The sequence below is a fragment of the Haliotis rufescens genome, unplaced genomic scaffold (assembly GCF_023055435.1).
Source record: "Haliotis rufescens isolate VD_foot unplaced genomic scaffold, xgHalRufe1.0.p SCAF_3, whole genome shotgun sequence".
Lineage (NCBI taxonomy): Eukaryota > Metazoa > Mollusca > Gastropoda > Lepetellida > Haliotidae > Haliotis > Haliotis rufescens.
Genome location: NW_025964001.1, coordinates 40,558,513 through 40,577,329, shown reverse-complemented (window position 1 = coordinate 40,577,329; position 18,817 = coordinate 40,558,513). Strand labels below are relative to the sequence as shown.

At 38.6% G+C, this 18,817-nt stretch overlaps 1 protein-coding gene across 1 annotated transcript; it reads right to left on the bottom strand.

Annotated features, from left to right (window-relative positions):
• Positions 1-5,761: 5,761 nt before the first annotated feature.
• Positions 5,762-8,503, bottom strand: LOC124125190. Its single transcript, XM_046488467.2, has 3 exons — positions 8,295-8,503; positions 7,400-7,636; positions 5,762-6,376 (listed from the first exon to the last, which is right to left on the bottom strand). Exons 1-3 carry the CDS (start codon positions 8,419-8,421, stop codon positions 6,021-6,023), a joined length of 720 nt encoding a protein of 239 aa, XP_046344423.2. The 5' UTR covers positions 8,422-8,503; the 3' UTR covers positions 5,762-6,020.
• Positions 8,504-18,817: the final 10,314 nt, after the last annotated feature.

Below are 18,817 nucleotides of genomic sequence, written 5' to 3'. Positions count from 1 at the left end.
ATAACAACAGTCGTTGTCGAATCAGAGTAAGTGTTTAGTAAGTTGTTTAAAATTACTGTTTGTATGTTTATCTATGATTTTAAACACTAAAAGGAAACACTCCTCGCTCTTTTATCGTTTTTAATCCCACAGATACCAAAATAACTCAGGGAACTTTTGAGGATACCGGGAACGGATAATTGCGTTTTTTTATGAAGAGAACTGTCATCCGGTAAACATTACAGTGACCAAATATGTCAAGCTTACTATTTGTTGAAATATATTCTGTTTATCTATTTGTTTGTTTGGTATTTTTTAATTTTCATCTTTTTAAGCATTTTACCAAAGCAAAACATTGCAGAATGTGAATGTCACTTTCTTTAACTGGGGTGGTTACAAACTTAAATTAAAAATAAAATTGAATAAATCCTCAGTTTGTCGACCCTACTGAAGTCAAAATATCTAGGTTTGGTTTTGCATCAGTGAGGTTTTAGCAGAGAATGTTTATTATTGTGCAAATTATGCAAAAAAAATTTCGCCTTTATTTACACATCTGTATAAAACATTCACTCTTGCCAATACCACACCAGTAGTGGAGGCTGCACAGTGTGTTGCAGTTTGTCGAACTTACTCAATTCAAAACATGTCAGTTTGAAGGTTGACTTATGTTACATGAATGTATAAAAACGTTGTTCACTCTTGCCAACACCGTTGCCATTGTGGTTGCTGGACAGAATGTCCCAATGCACCATCGGGTGGTTACAATTCGTGACCTTTCAGATTGTGCATCATCGTATTGTGACGGCTTGATTCGTTGCTCACGTCATTAATCACTGGATCATCAAATACCAATTCGTAAAGGGCACGTTCGTTTTATAAATACACATTTTGTAGGGTTTTAATTCCACTCTCCCTTTCCACTGAGATTATAAATTTGTTACATACTATTTAAGCTATACTTCTTAAAATAGTATTTGCATTATCAACCTTGATGACACTTAAGTTTGCATTACTTTCTTCTCAAAATGGCGAAAAAATAATAATAACAACAACAACAATAATAATAATAATAATAATAATAATAATAATAATAATAATAATAATAATGTGGGACATAATCTCAATGTCGGTGTTGAATTTTTTTATGCTTCTCAACTGCTCGACCGTACAGAAATGAGGGTCAACCAAGCAAAGTGCCATATCAAGTTGGCCCAGACTCAGCTTTTAAAGGAGAGGCTATCTGAACGACCACTGCATCGAGTTTATGTGCAGTGTGTTGAGAAGATCAGCAATCCTGCAGAGTCCTTCGCTTGGATGAAGTCGTCTGGCCTGAAAAGTGAAACATAATGCTTTCTGTTTGCTGCTCAGGACTCCCACTCGAAACCGTCAATGTGTGATTTTGCATCAAAATGTAAATATGAAATGTAGATTATGTAATGAATTTAATGAGACTGTCCAACACATTGTCAGTGGATGCCCAGCTTTGGCACAAACACAATTTCTTAAACGACATGATGGTGTACATGCTTGTGGTTTTGACACAGAGGTCCATCCATGGTACGACCCGGAATATGTAGAGGGCGTCATGGAAAATGATAGATACAAAATTCTTTGGAATAGGCCCATTTACAGCCTCAGAGGTTTCCAGGCCAACAAACCTGATCTTGTCCATTTTTATAAATCCAGTGAAATCATTTATATCATTGAATTTTTCTGTCCCTTTTGACAGTAATGTGATTGACAAGATTGAGGAAAAACATGGCAAATATGCGGACCTCGCTTTCGAAATGTCACGCTTGCATCCCAAGTACCAAGTTGTCCGACTCCCCATTGTTCTCGGTGCCTTAGGTTTGGTACCTCCCAATCTGTTGACTGTCATTGGGAGAGTACCCGGGTTTGCTGTCAGGAATACAGCCCTTCTGACAATCTGTGTAATGCAGAAGGCTGCAGTGTTGGGGCGTCTTCACATTCTCCGAAAAGCTCTGGGTGGGTTTGACTAGGCAGCGCTTCCTGGAAAAAAGTCCCATTCGCCTAACCAGTCTGACTATGCCAGGATCACCCAAACCCTCTTTGCTGCATTTTTTATTTTAATCTGTAAATAATAATGATAGTAATAGGATTGAGAATAGTCTCTCACTGTTACTTAACCTTTAAACACGTAAAGCAGAATAATTTGCAAAATAAATATCCCTTGTTTCTTCCTTTTAAATAGGGGCAGTTGGGTAGCTTTGTGGTAAAAGCTTTGTGGAAGACCCGGGTTCGATTCCCAACATGGGTGCAATGTTTGAAGCCGAATTCTGGCGTCCTCCGCCGTGCTATTGCTGGAATATTGCTAAAAGGGACGTTAAACAAATGCTCAATCACGCCTTTCAAATACCTTCCTTGAAAACCCACCATTCTTATTATTTTAACATACTTATCAGACTGATTATTCTCTGGCGTTTGCGTTTTCATATTTACTTACTGGTGGTGGACCGTCCCCGAGTTTCATCGCAGGCCCAGTCGCATTTTTTAATCAAGCTGAGACAAATATGGAAGCAATATTTGGGCCAAGACATAGCCCACTTAGATACCATGCCGCAGTTTAACATGAATGCCACACTCAGACACAGTTTACTGACCAGTGTTAGCCCCTTCATGTCGAACACCGAGCAGTGTAATATCCAGTACCAATAGGCAACTGTAATAGGCAAACTAATAATGCTGACATGTTTATTTCAGTATAAAACTTTACAATAGCTTAACAAAACTAAATAATATGTCAACAGAAAATCTGAAAGTCCGCACACTTTTGCGTTTAATGAAAGTAATCTCAGTCGGACAATAGATTTATGACTGAAATCAGTGTTGAACACACTAGGACCTATGCCAAATTGTCTTCAGTCACACTGTTGTGAACCCCACGCTCTCCAGGTTGTTTAACTGAGCCACGTCATGTAGGCATATGTCTGTTTCCACTACAGAAATAATCGACATATTTGAAATTTGATTTCTTTTTCTTTTTTGGATATACTTAAGTTACCTCTTAGAATTGTTTCATAATGCTGATAAATAAAGATCTTCTTATTAAAGGACATTTTTACTTTCGAGAAAATAGTGAAAAGCATTTTCGCACGGGGACACCGTAAGAGCAAGAAATAGTGTCCGACAAATTAACCCTAAATAAATAATTCAGATTGCTACATCTATGTCTAAGTCTTGTGTGGATAATATTAATTTCACACCAAGAACTATGTTTCTATAACGCCAAAAAAAACCATGCAAAACAAGAAAGTGAATGAATAGAATGCGTACAGAAAGTGTACAACTGTATCAATGATGAAGATAGTTATAAATATTAAACTGGTTTGTTGGTTGAGCATGTCTTGATATTAGGTTTTATCCATTTGCCATCACAACGGGAATCACACGGTGTCTGCCTGTACACTATAAATAAGTGTGTGGTATTATCTACTTTGAACGTGTCTTACGAATAATTGAAAGTAAACACCAATATGTCAGCAGCTATGGTTGTCCAACCAAGACAAATATAGGCTTTAGTGTCTTCAATCAGGCACTGAATGTAATTCTGTGCTTGCCTATGTATCAGATCGTTCAGGGACATATTTGACTTTTACCAGGTCAGATGCTTTAAACATTATTGAGATTATATATTCAAAACATTATGTATTAAGCAAACATGATGACGTTCATTTTAAAATTACACACTTTGTAGGGTTTTAGTTTTACTGTTCCTTTCCATATTATAATGCATGTTCAACCTTGATGATACTTCAATTTGCTTTACTTTCTTCTAAAAATGGTGATGGAAATGATAGTAATATTTCCAGTGATGGAGAATAGTCTCTTACTGTTAATTAATCTTTCAACATATAAAGCAGATTAATTAGCAAGAACAAGTATCCTTAGTTTCTTCCTTTTGCATAGGGGCGATGGTGTAGCTTAGTGGTTAAAGCGTTCGCTCATCACGTAGACGACCTGGGTTTGATTTCCCCACTTAGGTATAATGTGTGAAGCCCATTTCTGGTGTCCCCGCAGCGATATTGCTGGAATGTTGTTAAGATCGGCCTAAAAAATACACATTCGCTCCTTTCCTAACTATTATCACACACAGACTGATTATTCTTTGGCGTTGACGTTTGAATATTTACTTGGTCTCTGGTGATGGACCGTCCCCGTGTTTCACCGTAGGCCAAATAGCATTTTTCAATCATGCCGAGTCAATAACAAAAGAAATGTTTGGGCTGAGACATAAAACATATCTTGTCCACTGTCATATCTTTGTCTGGTTAAGACCCAACTGTTTAACAGGCCTACGTCATAATGTAGCGTTAGACTACAAAAAAACACTTACTTGTTTGTGCACAGTAATAAAGCAAAACGCGACTACAAACATCTAAACATAGCCCACGAACTAAGCCACCAGGTTAAAAAACTAGTCCAACTAGCCAAAAGTAGAGACTGGAAAAAATTCTGCGAAGGTATAAATAACCGTACAGATGCCAGAACGGTTTTGCGCAAAATCCACGCCATTAGAGGCTTAAAACGACATAAAAAAAACCCCTAACATTAACAACTCAACCAACCCCGCCCAAAAAGCAAATAATCTCGCCAACCACTTTTCGGCCGTTAGCAGTAACACCAACTTCAGCCAAAAATTCCAAGATAAACTTAAAACAAAACACAAACCCACAAAAGAACCAAACAATAACAATCTAGAAATAAACCAACCCTTCACAATGGAGGAGCTCCTCTACGTAATCCAAAACAGGAAAAAGGGCACAGCCCCAGGATTAGACCTAACTTCTTACCAAATAATTAAAAATCTCCCGCTTAAACTACTCCAGGCACTTCTCAAACTATACAATCTCATCTACCTAAACGGACAGGTTCCTACTCCCTGGAAACAGGCCCTAGTCATACCAATCCCTAAACCTAATAAACCAGCTAATCAAGCTAACTCATATAGACCAATATCCCTAACTTCAAACTTATGCAAAGTAATGGAATCAATGGCTAAAAATAGATGACAACATTACCTAACCCAAAATAACATCAACTTTGAACTGCATGGCAAGTATTTATAAAACGACCGGGGGAGGAAATATTCTTGGGGGAGATTTTATTTCGTAGGGTGGGGGAGAGTTTATTTCGAGAGGGGCGGAACTGTACCGGTATAAATTCGCAGGGGGGAGATTTTATTCTGGGGGCGAATATATTTCGTGACACTGGCTGCTACCAAGCAGAGCAGGACATATTTACCATTTTCTCGAACAGCTGGTGTAATTTCATATTTTCGGTGATCCATTCATATTATGTTCCCAAATATTTTGCACTTTACGCCAAATAGAATCTGTTGAGTTGACGTTCTACATTTACACCGATGCGGCTTGTAGGATAGGATTATTATGCTCGCCTTTTCGCAAACATCTGGTATCATCACTATTTCATTGTGATTCATAAACACATGCTCATGATATAAGCGAAATCGTACAATGGACTCTGCTTTGAGCAGTAACTTCTTTGAATGAGGTGAAATGGGGTTTAACGTCATGTTCAAAATTATTGCTCACATATAGCGACCTGCGTGTGTGCGTGTGCGTGTGCGTGCGCGCGCGCGCGTGTGTGTGTGTGTGTGTGTGTGTGTGTGTGTTTGTTTGCGTGTGTGTGTGTTAATGCCGATTGCCAGGCAGTGAAGTTTAACAACAAGTATCATCAATTAACGTCTTTTGATATGACGCGGCCGGACATCGAGATAAACAAAATATAACAACCAAGATAATAATGTTGAAATATTTATGTCAGTCTAAAGGTTTTAAGACATTTAACAACATTACATAACATGTCACCAACAAGAGCATTTCAATGTTCACACACTTTCCCCATGATTTTAACTTTGAGGAAAGTGCGATCACTGGCGCAGCCTCAGAAAAGCGACTGGAGATTTATGACTGAAATCAGTTTTGAACACATGAGGAACTTTACTTATTTGACTTTAAGCTTCAGTCACACTGTGGTGGAACACACGCTCTCCGGGTTCTTTAACTGAGCCACTTAACATAGGCAGAACAAAGACCTTTTCCGGCACGACCACCGGAACCGATGCTGCGGTTGATGCCGAAGTAGATGTCGTAGTTGGGGGAGCCGCCCTCGGAGTCCGACTGTCCGTTCAAGGCAAACAGTAGGTTAGTGTTGAGGAAATAGTTGAACTCTGCTCCCCAATTATTCCAGATGACGAGGCCGTCGGCGATGATGACGCTGAGACGGTTGTAGATGATGTTTGGCCGGGTCAAGAGAATCCCTCCTTTTGGCGAGTTCATATCGTTACCATAGATGCGAAATGTTGAACTTTTTCCTTGTATTTCGGCGTCTCGAGATGTGGAACGACTATCGCCACCTGTGATTATAAAATATAGCAGCATGGAGGACATATAGTTGTACCAGCTATTGTTGTAACGTTTCCGATCTTGAATTCAATCAAAGTGACGAGCATGGGTATGATTCTGACAGGTCAAGATTTCAGGGATTTTGACCTGCGTTCACAGGTTTGCAGAACAGCACATAGCTCAAACACTGGGGGATGTCACATATACCTGTTTCGAAAGTATATATGTCGTATTTGTCAGTATGGGCCAATCGTCTGCACCACTTCTATTTGAATTACTTCAAACAAACGGTTTTTCTCAGAAGTTAAGCATCATAATCAACAGTTAATTATTATGGTGATTGGTATGTGACAACGTGATATGAAGGGACTGTGAGAATAAAAACTACCTTGATAGTAGGCATGGTAGGCCTGTGATTGTTGGGCCCTGGACAGTTAAATGGGGTCTTTTCAATATGAGTCAATTTTTCACAAATGTATGTTGCTGCTTGCGAAGCATCCTAAACAGCTGGATAAGGAAGAAAGGGATAGCATTTGGGGATTGTCCGCACAAAATATATTTGGAGTTGGTCTTAAATATGTTTAATCGATTTACTCATTTCTATTTTGAAAACAATTGTCAATTTCTACACTACTGTTGTTTTTTCTGTTCGTACTTTTTCTAAATAATCTGTACATTTAATCTCTGTTTTAACTCTGTTTCATCGTTTGTTAATCGTCCTTACCCCAAGGCCACATACACCCTCCGAAGTTCTCACTCTCTATTTATTACCACGATTCATAATATACAAGTAATATACAGTTTGGAAAACGTTACGATTACACTGTAGTTAACTGATTCGGTTACATCATGTGCTGCTAGTAATTAACCACAGGTGTCAAACAATACACCTCAAAGATCTTTCACTTAAAATAATATGAAGTCGTTGCCGTCAGTGCATTAACTTCTTTATGATAAGTAACAGAATCCATTTATCCATGATAGATCCCTACTTATAACTAGTATTGACTGGTATAGATTGTTGGTTGGCCTACCGTATCCATTGTTGGTTGGTGAGTCGCCGATATTGAACACCCAGCCTGATGGGTTGCTAAACCACATGTCAATCAGAACTTTGTTCTTCCTGCTTTTAGACCCAGGGGCCCCAAAGCTCAGCTTGAGAACGCCCCTCTTCCGGCACGTGCCTGTTCCATATAGTGATGTCTTCCAGGACAGAGAGCTGCTGGTGTTGATGGTCGTTCCTGACGTCAGGTCAACAAATAGGTCATATCCTGCAGAAGATAAAGCATGTATTGTAACGACAGAACCACAGTGAACTGGGGATATGATAAAATGAATAGACTACACACCACACCACATGTTTTTCACTGTTTACAGATTAATTATCAATACTTCATCGTCAAACACATAAAATGCAAACACATAAGAATGGCAAATTATTTATACATCCATTAATCAACGAAGCTGTACTTCGCGTTTCTCAATTTAAATAAAAGTCATTCCCGATTTGTGAAATTTCAGTTATTTCGTGAAAAGAAAAACATATGACCAACAAAAAATTGTATTTGCCACAACAGGTCTCGACCCGTGAAGATACGGGATAGAATAGGTTTTCAGCAACCCATGCTTGTAGTAAGAGGCGACTAACGGGATCGGGTTTTCAGGGCTGCTGACTTGGTTAATGCATGCCATCGTGTCCAAATTTGCGTGGATCCATGCTCATGATGTCAAACACTGGATTGTCTTTACCAAACTCGATTATTTACAAACCGCCGTCATGTAGCTGGAGTATTGCTGAGTGCGGCGTTGAAGAACAAACAAACAAACAAAATAGGTCTCCTCGTTTATGAGCTTTAAAAAGCGAAAGAGAGCCCTCATGGTACATAGTTGTTTCCACACTACAGATACAAACATACACAGAACACATACCTGTGGCGACAGAGACACAGCACAGCACAGCTAACGTTGCGGGTAGTTGGAGATGCATAGCTGCTGAAGGACAGTCGACTTCTCTCTGTGTCCGAGGTGTGTGGTGCCGTGTACACCCCGACCTCATATATACGTCATCCCGACAGAGATCAACCAATAAGATAGCCTCCCATCACGTCATTTATCCGGGATGTCTCAAAACGGGAAGCTTCGTCTTGGATGACTGGTTAACGATCTGATTTGGTCTTCAAATATTTATTTACACTTTGTCATGTAGCCGCATACTTTCTTTCGATTTAATGTACTGTTGTGTCTTGCATAAAGTACAAATCGCTTTTTGAAAAGCATTGTGCCTTATAGTTCATAGCAGTGTACGCCCACGTTACAAACTTTGACAGCGGAATAGTGATCTAGAATGTATTCATATGGTGAGATATCAACAATCACAATACGGCAAACACCACATGGCAAATTTATGTTCAGGGAATTTCTTCACTGATATTCAGTGATCCATTCAAATTATTTTAACTTTATACGCAAAATGGAATCTGTTGTTTCGGCGGGTAACTGGTTGTTCCTTGGAGTTGACGTTTATGAAAAAGACAAATAGAAAATATCATATTTTCAAACATCTTCTGGTAAGATTTTCTGATTTTTCTGATCGCCATTAACTATTTTACCCATCACAGGAATCTATCCCATAGACATGATTACTATCTTAGTAATACACTTAAATCAGCATGCCAAAACAGCAATTGCGGTTTTGAAAATCTTACAGAAAGTGTATATGTGTGTGTGAGTTGGGTTTAACGCCGCTTTTAACAGCATTCCAGTTATATCACGGCGTGACGGCTTAATGTGGGAGGAAAGCCTGAAGTGATGCAGGTGTCAGACGTTTACCACTTCGGTGAAACCCACGAGCACGGGTATAGTGCTGACAAACCTAGAAACATAATCGGGCACAGAAAGAGTATAATTGTAGCACTGAGGAAGTTACGTACATACACCAAACAACACAATAGTTGTGGATTGGTCGAGTATGTTTTATGATGTAAATACTTTGTGTGGTGAGTAAATATACCGCACCTTCATATATATCACCCTCTTGCGAGGCGTGTTTTATATTCGTGTTTACCGAGTCGTGCACAAATCTACCACGAGGCAGAAGAGCCCATTGTGTACATCTACCATTGGGTCTGTGGGCGTCAATGAGGTGAGACATATGTGTATGAAAAAATGGTTTCTGATTGGCTTAACAGCAGCAGTCGCTGTCAAATCAGAGTAGGTGTTTACTCCAGGGAGTCTATTTATGATCACTGACAACTGTTGGTATATTTTTCTTTGCATTAATATATATCCGAGATGAAAGGTCCCGTGTTCATGCCGAGTGATTCACCACATGCAGCCTTTCAAGAGGGCTCAGCCAATGGAAGAGCTTCCGCTGACGTCATATATCCGGGATGTCTCAAAACGGGAAGCTTCGTCACGAATCACTGGTTAACGATGACAATAACAACGATGTGATTGTATCTTTGGACTGTTAATTTTCTTTGTAAAGCGAGGTATATTTTCTAACTTTTATGTGTGATTAATTTTATTGTTATCTGATTTGCTCATCGTGATTTGAAGTAAATTGTCTTAGATGTTACTCCCTTGTTAATTCTGACTCAAAACAGTGATTTCCAAGTATGGTGAAGGAAATAACAATATCCAAAACACCACACACGCACACACACACACACACACACACACACACACACACACACACACACACACACACACACACACACACACACACACACACACACACACACACACACACACACATCGTGTTCTAACATCCAATCTCGCATATATATACACACGCATACGCACACACATACGTACATACGTAAATGCAATCTCTTGTTAATTCTGACTCAAAACAGCGACTCTCAAATTATAGTGATAGAAATAACAATATCCAAAACACCAAGCATGCACGCACGCGCATACATACATACATACATACATACATACATAGATACATACATACATACATACATACATACATACATACATACATACATACATACATACATACATACATACATACATACATACATACACACATACATACATACATACATACGCCAGGTGTTGTGTACAGGAAGTTGACAGATTTAGAGGCGGAAGTGTCATGGTTTTGGGTGCTTTCTGTGGCAATGCACGTTCCAGGCTTCTTGTCATCCGTGGCAACCTCAACCCTGCTGCTTACCGCGACCAGGTATTGGCACAAGAACTTCTGCCTTTTATGGCAGCACATGGACCCGGTTTGATCTTCCAACACGACAATGCCAGACCCCACACAGCAATTTTGACAAGGAATTTCCTTCAGAATGCGGGAGGCAACGTCATGGACTGGCCGTCAAGATCTCCCGACCTCAATCCCATCGAACACGTCTGGGGTGCTCTTGGCAGAAGTATGCGCACTCTCCAGAACCAACCACAGAATTTGCAAGATCTTGGCACCATTTTGCAGCAACAATGGCGTCGTCTTCCCAATCATGTGTTCACAAGCATCACAAGGTCCATGCGGAGGCGTTGTGTGGCAGTTGTCAACGCACATGGTGGCCATACACGCTACTGAACTTTTTGTTGTTTACATTTTTTATTCCTTTCGAAGGGTTGTACATCAGGTTCAGAGGTTACACGGTAGGTTTAGTCAATTGTAGTGAAAATACGTTACATGGATGTACATTTCATGTGATATAAATATAGCACACACAATCATCGCTGACCCTTTAGTATTTTCTTAAAATTATCAAAAATTTGTTTTGTCACCCTTAATACTTGATATATATATATCTTTTACTGGATATTATAATATGATTAAGTAAAAGTTTATTTTTGTCGAATCCAAAAATAACTGAGTATTTGGTAAGTGAGATCCTAGTATTTGTATCAAGGTTTAAAAAGGTTTCCAGTTTGCTCCAAAAGTGTTTAACATATTCACATTCCCAATATACATGTATAAGGTTTTCGCCATTTAAGTCACAAAAGGAGCAAATATCATTATCAACTAATTTCATTTTTAATAATTCCTTTTTGGTGTAAGTTATTCTATGGATAAACTTAAACTGAAAGTCAATCAATTTAGTATCTTTAGTACATTTTCTGAAATATGAATAAACTTCTTTCCATTGAATATCATTATCAGAAAGAGATTGATGTATTTACACTATAGATTAGTGTTATATCTACCTATGTACCACTTTATAATGTCACGGTACATCGTATTTAAAGGAAACAAGGGGCTCAAAGTAAAGCATTTTTACTGTATTTTCTTAAGAAAATCTCTGTCAGAAGTGTTGGGTCCGACTTGGCCCGGGCTGTCAAAATCAACTTAAACCTCACAGATGTATCATCAAATGGATTCACATCTTTAGATTAGTATTATATCTACCTAAATACCACTTTATTATGTCACGGTACATCGTATTTAAAGAAAACAAGGTGCTCAAAGTGAAGCATTTTTACTGTATTTTCTTCAGAAAATCTCTGTCAGAAGTGTTCGATCCGACTTGGCCCGGGCTGTCAAAATCAACTTAAACCTCACAGATCTATCTTTAAATCTGTTTACACCTATAGACTAGTGTTATATCTACCTAAATACCACTTTATAGTGTCTCAGAACGCTGTACTTAAAGAAAACAAGGGGCTCAAAGTGAAGCCCTTTTCCCCCTACATTCTCAACATAGTCTCTATCAGAAGTGTTTTGCTTGTGTTGGGTCCGACTTGGCCCGGGCGATCAAAATCAACTTAAACACACAGATGTATCTTCAAATGTGTTTACATCTATAGATTAGTATTATATCTACCTATATACCACTTTATAATGTCACGGTACATCGTATTTAAAGAAAACAAGGGGCTCAGAGTGAAGAAGTTTTACTGTATTTTCTTAAGAAAATCTATGTCAGAAGTGTTCGGTCCGACTTGGCCCGGGCTGTCAAAATCAACTTAAACCTCACAGATATATCATCAAATGGATTTACATCTTTAGATTAGTATTATATCTACCTATATACCACTTTATAATGTCACGGTACATCGTATTTAAAGAAAATAAGGTACTCAGAGTGAAGAAGTTTTACTGTATTTTCTTAAGAAAATCTCTGTCAGAAGTGTTCGCGTATTTTTGTGCTTAAGTCACTTGGACATTGTTTAGCTTCATAAACTGTTCATAAGAAACATGTCAGATAGCTTTGACATCATTGATGACTTAGTCTTATGAGATGTGTAAACCTTAGGGGAAATGAGCTCAGGTAAATACAGAAACAGAGGTTCTAAAATTGCCACAGTGTTAGGCCAGAAAGTCTATTTAGGATTTAAATTGTGATTAAGGAAGTAGAGGGTAGAGAGAGAACAAGATAACAAATCTTAGCAAAACCTACCTGCCAAACATGTGCTAGTTCGTTCGTATCCGTAATCCGTCACAAACTGTGATGAACGCATAGTGTGTTCGATGAAGGAAATACAGCCCTTCAGATCTTTGTTTACTGAATACACCTATGACCTATGTTCAGTGATATAATTTATAAGATATTGAAGCTACATGGCCGCCCATAGTTTCTTGGAAATGTCCTGGCTACACTTCAAGGTTTCGTGCTCAACAAATATATATGAATGTATATGATGTCTCATCTTGATGAACTTTAATAATGCAATTCGACAAAGAAGATGTACAAATGCCTCGACAGCATTTTTGGCAGTCAAGTACAAGTACAGGTAAACATGGCTATTAGTGCTCATGTGTGTCAGGTTGCCATTACCTCGCCGTCACATCTGTACACAAAGCAAGTGCATAGTCTAAACTAGGCTACATTTGCATTTCTTTAGCCGTTTACAGATGCCTCGACAACATTTTTCACACATGAATGACTTCAACCTTGGCTCTCAACTAGTACAGGTAAACATGGCTATTGATGCTCATGTGTGTCAGGTTGCCCCAACCTCGCCGTCGTATCTGTATACAAAACAAGTGCATAGTCTAAACTAGGCTACATATGCATTTCTTCAGCCGTTTCAATAATGCAGTGCGCTGTCACAGCATGCTGCGTAGGTCTGTACAGCACAATGTATTTTATTAGTAATTGGTCCATCCTTCATAAATCATATTTTTGCCATTCATTTCACATATGCCTCGGTAGAATTGAGGTAGGGGAAGGACTTCTGGTCAGATAACAAGGTATTCAGATATCCAGAAACTCGATTATCCGGACATTTTTTTAGAAAAAAGCAATTGTCCGGATAAGCGAGGTTCGACTGTATAGCGCGTGATACATGACAAAACAAAAAATGTGTTAGGACCTGAATCGCACTTGCTGAAGGGATACCAATGGACCCTGATCATAATACATAGATGTCGGTGTAAATGGAACTACAAAATCATGGCGGTTTCTGAGATTATAACTGACCTTCTGTGACACAGCTGGTGGTATAAGATCAGTTACATATGAAGAACATGGCTTATTTATTATTTTATACATACATGTAGTTACAAGTTTGTTGACGTTTCTTCTATACGCTTAGATATATGTATCCACGTCACACACACCTAGAACAAGTACACTTATTTGAATATTACTAGTATTACATGATGTTACTGAGCAGTCAGTTAGAGTTTATATCTTTGCGCTTAATCAGCAACATTAAGCCTTTCACGTATATTACGACTTTGTAAGTTAACTTTCCTTTCCAGAAATACCATAGCATGGTGACAGAGATGAACTTCTACCCCAAGAGATGTGTCATTGACTAAAATCTGCTTTGTTAATTTGATTTCAAGTGATAGCCTTCACCTGGAAGGAATATATATTTGTATTATTTCATTTTTTCTTTTCATATATATCCCTCTGAATTTTGGGTTTTGAAATAGCATGTCGCAGAAATAACTCCTGTTGGACCCTTAGACTTGCAAGAATACTCTAATCATTGGCCGAAACATGCCCCATTTGTGCTTCTTGATTTGTCAGACCAAACCCATACTGCTGAATTTCTCAAAAGCTTTAAAAGGGTTAAAGCTATTTTTGGAAGTATAAATGGATTGATTGGTGACTACCACAGAAGTAGCAAATGGAGTTATGTCCGATGAAATTCTCTGTTTTGACTTGTGCTAATCGGGTTTAACAACTAACTTGCCTTTGCGTGTGTTTGTTCCACCGGTTTCAGGTTACGCTCACCTCTATGCAAACACCTGTTATCCTCACTGTTTGATAGTAGTTTATACACGTAAGTATGTATAAGTTGTATGTCATCTTAATATATATATATATATGTATATTTGTATATTTTGCATATATTGGAATTTTCCCTTGTGATACTTTCACTGGCCACTGACAAAGATTAGCAGTATTAGAATAAGAAACTAATTTAAATCCAGTATGACGTGATGATGTGTAAGCATACAGAAAACTAAGAGAGCCCAACTTACTTCAGTTTCTGTACCGTACTTGCGCTTACCTCCTTTTGCATCCTGCGTATCATTTAACCTGTCGGATCGACTTGTCCCGGGTGGTTAATAATCTTAACATCACGACTGTAGAACAAAGTTGCTTACTTACTTACTTACTTACTTTGGAGATTTAACGTGCGCTTTCCGACTGATGCGTATTTCGCACACGGGCCCGGCCCGGCCTTTTAATGTGTTTCCGAAAGGTGCGAAAGTGGTACTTACTTACTTACTTTGGAGATTTAACGTGCGCTTTCCGACTGATGCGTATTTCGCACACGGGCCCGGCCAGGCCATTTAATGTGTTTCCGAAAGGGGCGAAAGTGGTCTGTGCAACCCAAGAGGGGGGTTTTAGGGGTTGCTTATATAGAATTTGGGAATTTTGAGATTAGGAATAGATGCCGATGGGATTGGGGAGGAGAACTAAGGGAGCTTGGTATGGTGGATGTTTGTTTGTTTATGTGATTTTGATTTGGTAGGTTATTGTGTTTTTAGATGCGTTTTATTAGTTCCGTTTTTATTAAGAATACGCCTAAGGCCTTGAAGTTTTCTAGTTTATTTTGTGGGTTTAGTATTGCTTCTAGAGTGAGAGCCTTGTTTAGATTGAGGGTGGTTTGTAATGCGGTTCGATGTGTTAGGTAGTGTGTGCAGTGGATGAGTGCGTGTTCTGGGGTTTCTGGTTGTTTGCAGTGTGGGCAGTTACCTGTAGTGTGTTTTTTTATTTTTTTTAGGTGGTTATTTAGGTTGGTGTGTCCTGTTTGGAGTTTAGTGATTACTCTGTCGATTTTTTTGGATGGATGGAGAATTTTTGGTTTGGTTAGTGGTTTGCTGAGCACTTTTTTGATTTGGCTATTTGAGTTTAGATATAGGTTATGCCATTTTTTGTCATTTTTTGCTTGTTTACACTTTTAATTTCTGATTTTGAGATGGGTAAGTTTAAGCTTATTTCTGGGATTTTGAGGGATAGTTTAGCTGCTTTATCGGCGTTTTCATTACCGTATATTCCTACGTGGGCGGGTATCCACAAGAAGGTTATTTGTTTGCCTGCCTTAGTTAGGTCGTTGGAGCTTTTAAGTATTTGATTTATTAATTTAGGTCGGTTTTTGGTATTTTTGTTTTGGAGGGCTTGCAGTCCACTTGGGGAGTCGGTAAGTATTAGAATTTTTTTGTGTTTTTTTTATTCTTGATTATGGAGGGTTGAGGCCATGCCCATTAGTTCTGCCGTGAATATTGATTGGTTGTTTGGGAGTCGGAAGGATTGTGTGGTTTTAGTTGGTTGTGTGGTATGGACTCCGAAACCTGTGTGTTTGGAGGTCGGATCTGAGGATCCGTCCGTGTAAATGTGACAACAATTTGGCCAATTTTCGTGTATGTATGCTAGGGTGGTAGTTTTAGCTATGTTTGGGTCGGTTTGTTTATTTATTTGGCTAGCTAGTGTTGTGTCTATTTTTGGTATTTTAAGTTTAGGGGTGAAGATATTTGATTGTTTGCAGTTTTGTCTAAGATTTTTAATTTGGTGAAAGTGGTGTGTGCAACCCAAGATATATAGAGAACTTTAATTTATGGCGTCTATTAACCATTACGACAATAATACTGAGTGGTCCAAGTCAGGTTCAGGAGAAGTGTGTTTTCACAGAACGAGCTGCTCGGAGATGCAGCACGTATTCTCGCGGTATGGCAGATTACAACTGTCTGAGATAATCCTGTTTTCCTTAACACACTCATAGATAATAGAAGCATTAAGCAGGGTTGAGGGAGAGGTTTATCCTGAAATGCAAAGTCTCACCTTACCTTCTCCAAGTGCTACCCTGTGAGTATGATCCTTGAAAAAACCCACGACGGATTAGGTAAAAGCAAGGGATTTTCCGACCAGACACATACCATGAAAAAAGGGCTTCACTTTAAAGAGTATACTTCACTCTAACACATTTGGTGAAATTTTCTTGAGAAGATACAGTGAAAGTGCTCGACTTTAACAGACCAGTTTTCTTTGAGTTATCGTGCAACATTATTAAGTGTTATATAGGTAGATATAATACTAGTCATGTTGAGAATGTAGAGGAAAAAGGGCTTCACTTTGAACTCATGGTTTTCTTTAAATGCGATAAACTGTGACATTATAAAGTGGTACATAGGTAGATATAACACTAATCTATGGATGTAAACACATTTGAAGATAGATCTGTGTGTTTAAAGTTGATTTTGACAGCCCGGGCCAAGTCGGACCCAACACTTCTGATAGAGATTTTCTTAAGAAAATACAGTTGAAATGCTTCACTTTGAGCCCCTTGTTTTCTTTGAATACGATGTACCGTGACATTATAAAGTGGTATATAGGTAGATATAACACTAATCTATAGATGTAAACACATTTGAAGATACAAATGTGTGTTTAAAGTTGATTTTGACCGCCCGGGCCAAGTCGGACCCAACACAAGCCAAACACTTCTGATAGAGACTATGTTGAGAATGTAGAGGGAAAAGGGCTTTACTTTGAGCACCTTGTTTTCTTTAAATGCGATGTACCGTGACATTATAAAGTGGTATATAGGTAGATATAACACTTATCTATAGATATAAACACATTTGAAGATACGTCTGTGTGTTTAAAGTTGATTTTGACCGCCCGGGCCAAGTCGGACCCAACACAAGCCAAACACTTCTGATAGAGACTATGTTGAGAATGTAAAGGGAAAAGGGCTTCACTTTGAGCACCTTGTTTTTTTTAAATACGATGTACCGTGACATTATAAAGTAGTATATAGGTAGATTTAACACTAATCTATAGATGTAAACACATTTGATGATACATATGTGTGTTTAAAGTTGATTTTGACCGCCCGGGCCAAGTCGGACCCAACACTTCTGACATAGATTTTCTTAAGAAAATACAGTAAAAATGCTTTACTTTGAGCCCCTTGTTTCCTTTAAATACGATGTACCGTGACATTATAAAGTGGTATATAGGTAGATATAACACTAATCGATAGATATAAATACATTTGAAGATACAAATGTGTGTTTAAAGTTGATTTTGACCGCCCGGGCCAAGTCGGACCCATCACAAGCCAAACACTTCTGATAGAGAGAATGTAGAGGGAAAAGGGCTTCACTTTTGAGCACCGTATTTGCTACTGCAATATGAGACATTAAAGTGTTATATAGGTAGATATATTCAAAGATGAATATACCAACAGTTGTCAGTAATCATAATTAGACTCCCTGGAGTAAACTCTTTCTCTGATTCGACAGCGACTGCTGTTGTTGAGCCAATCAGAAACCATTTCTTCACACACGTATGTCTCACCTCATTGACACCCACCAGCCCAAAGTGGTTGTACACAATGGGCTCTTCTGCCTCGTGATAGATTTGTGCACGACTCGGTAAACACGAATGCAAAACACGTATTTTAAAATAGGAAGGCAAATAATCAGCCTCGCAAGAGGGTGGTATTTATGAAGGTGTGGTACATTTGCTTACCACACAAAAGTATTAACATCTCAAAACATACTCGACCAATCCACAACTATTGTGTTGCTTGGTGTATGTACGTAGCTTCCTCAGTGCTACAATTATACACTTTCTGTAAGATTCTGACGTTAAGGGCAATTAGAAAAATCATAGACTCTTTTCTCCAGGTGTTTGAAAATATTATTCTTTCTGTTTGTCTTTATTTAAATATAAAAAGTTATCGCCAGAGAATAGCCGATACAGATTCCATTGTGTTTAAAACTTTAAAAAGCCGAGAAAAACAGGTGTTCGTGAAAAGAAATTCCCAAACATGGTCTTCATGTTAATTTGCCATGACGATAATTGTGTCAGTTTTTTTATGCGATGGTTGTATCTCTCACCATATGAATTAATTCCAGATCACTATTCGAGAGACGTAGTTTGTAACGTGGGCGTACACTGCTATGAACTATAAAGCACAATGCTTTTCAAAAAGCGTTAACCAGTCATCCATGACGAAGCTTCCCGTTTTGAGACATCCCGGATAAATGACGTGATGGGAGGCTATCTTATTGGCTG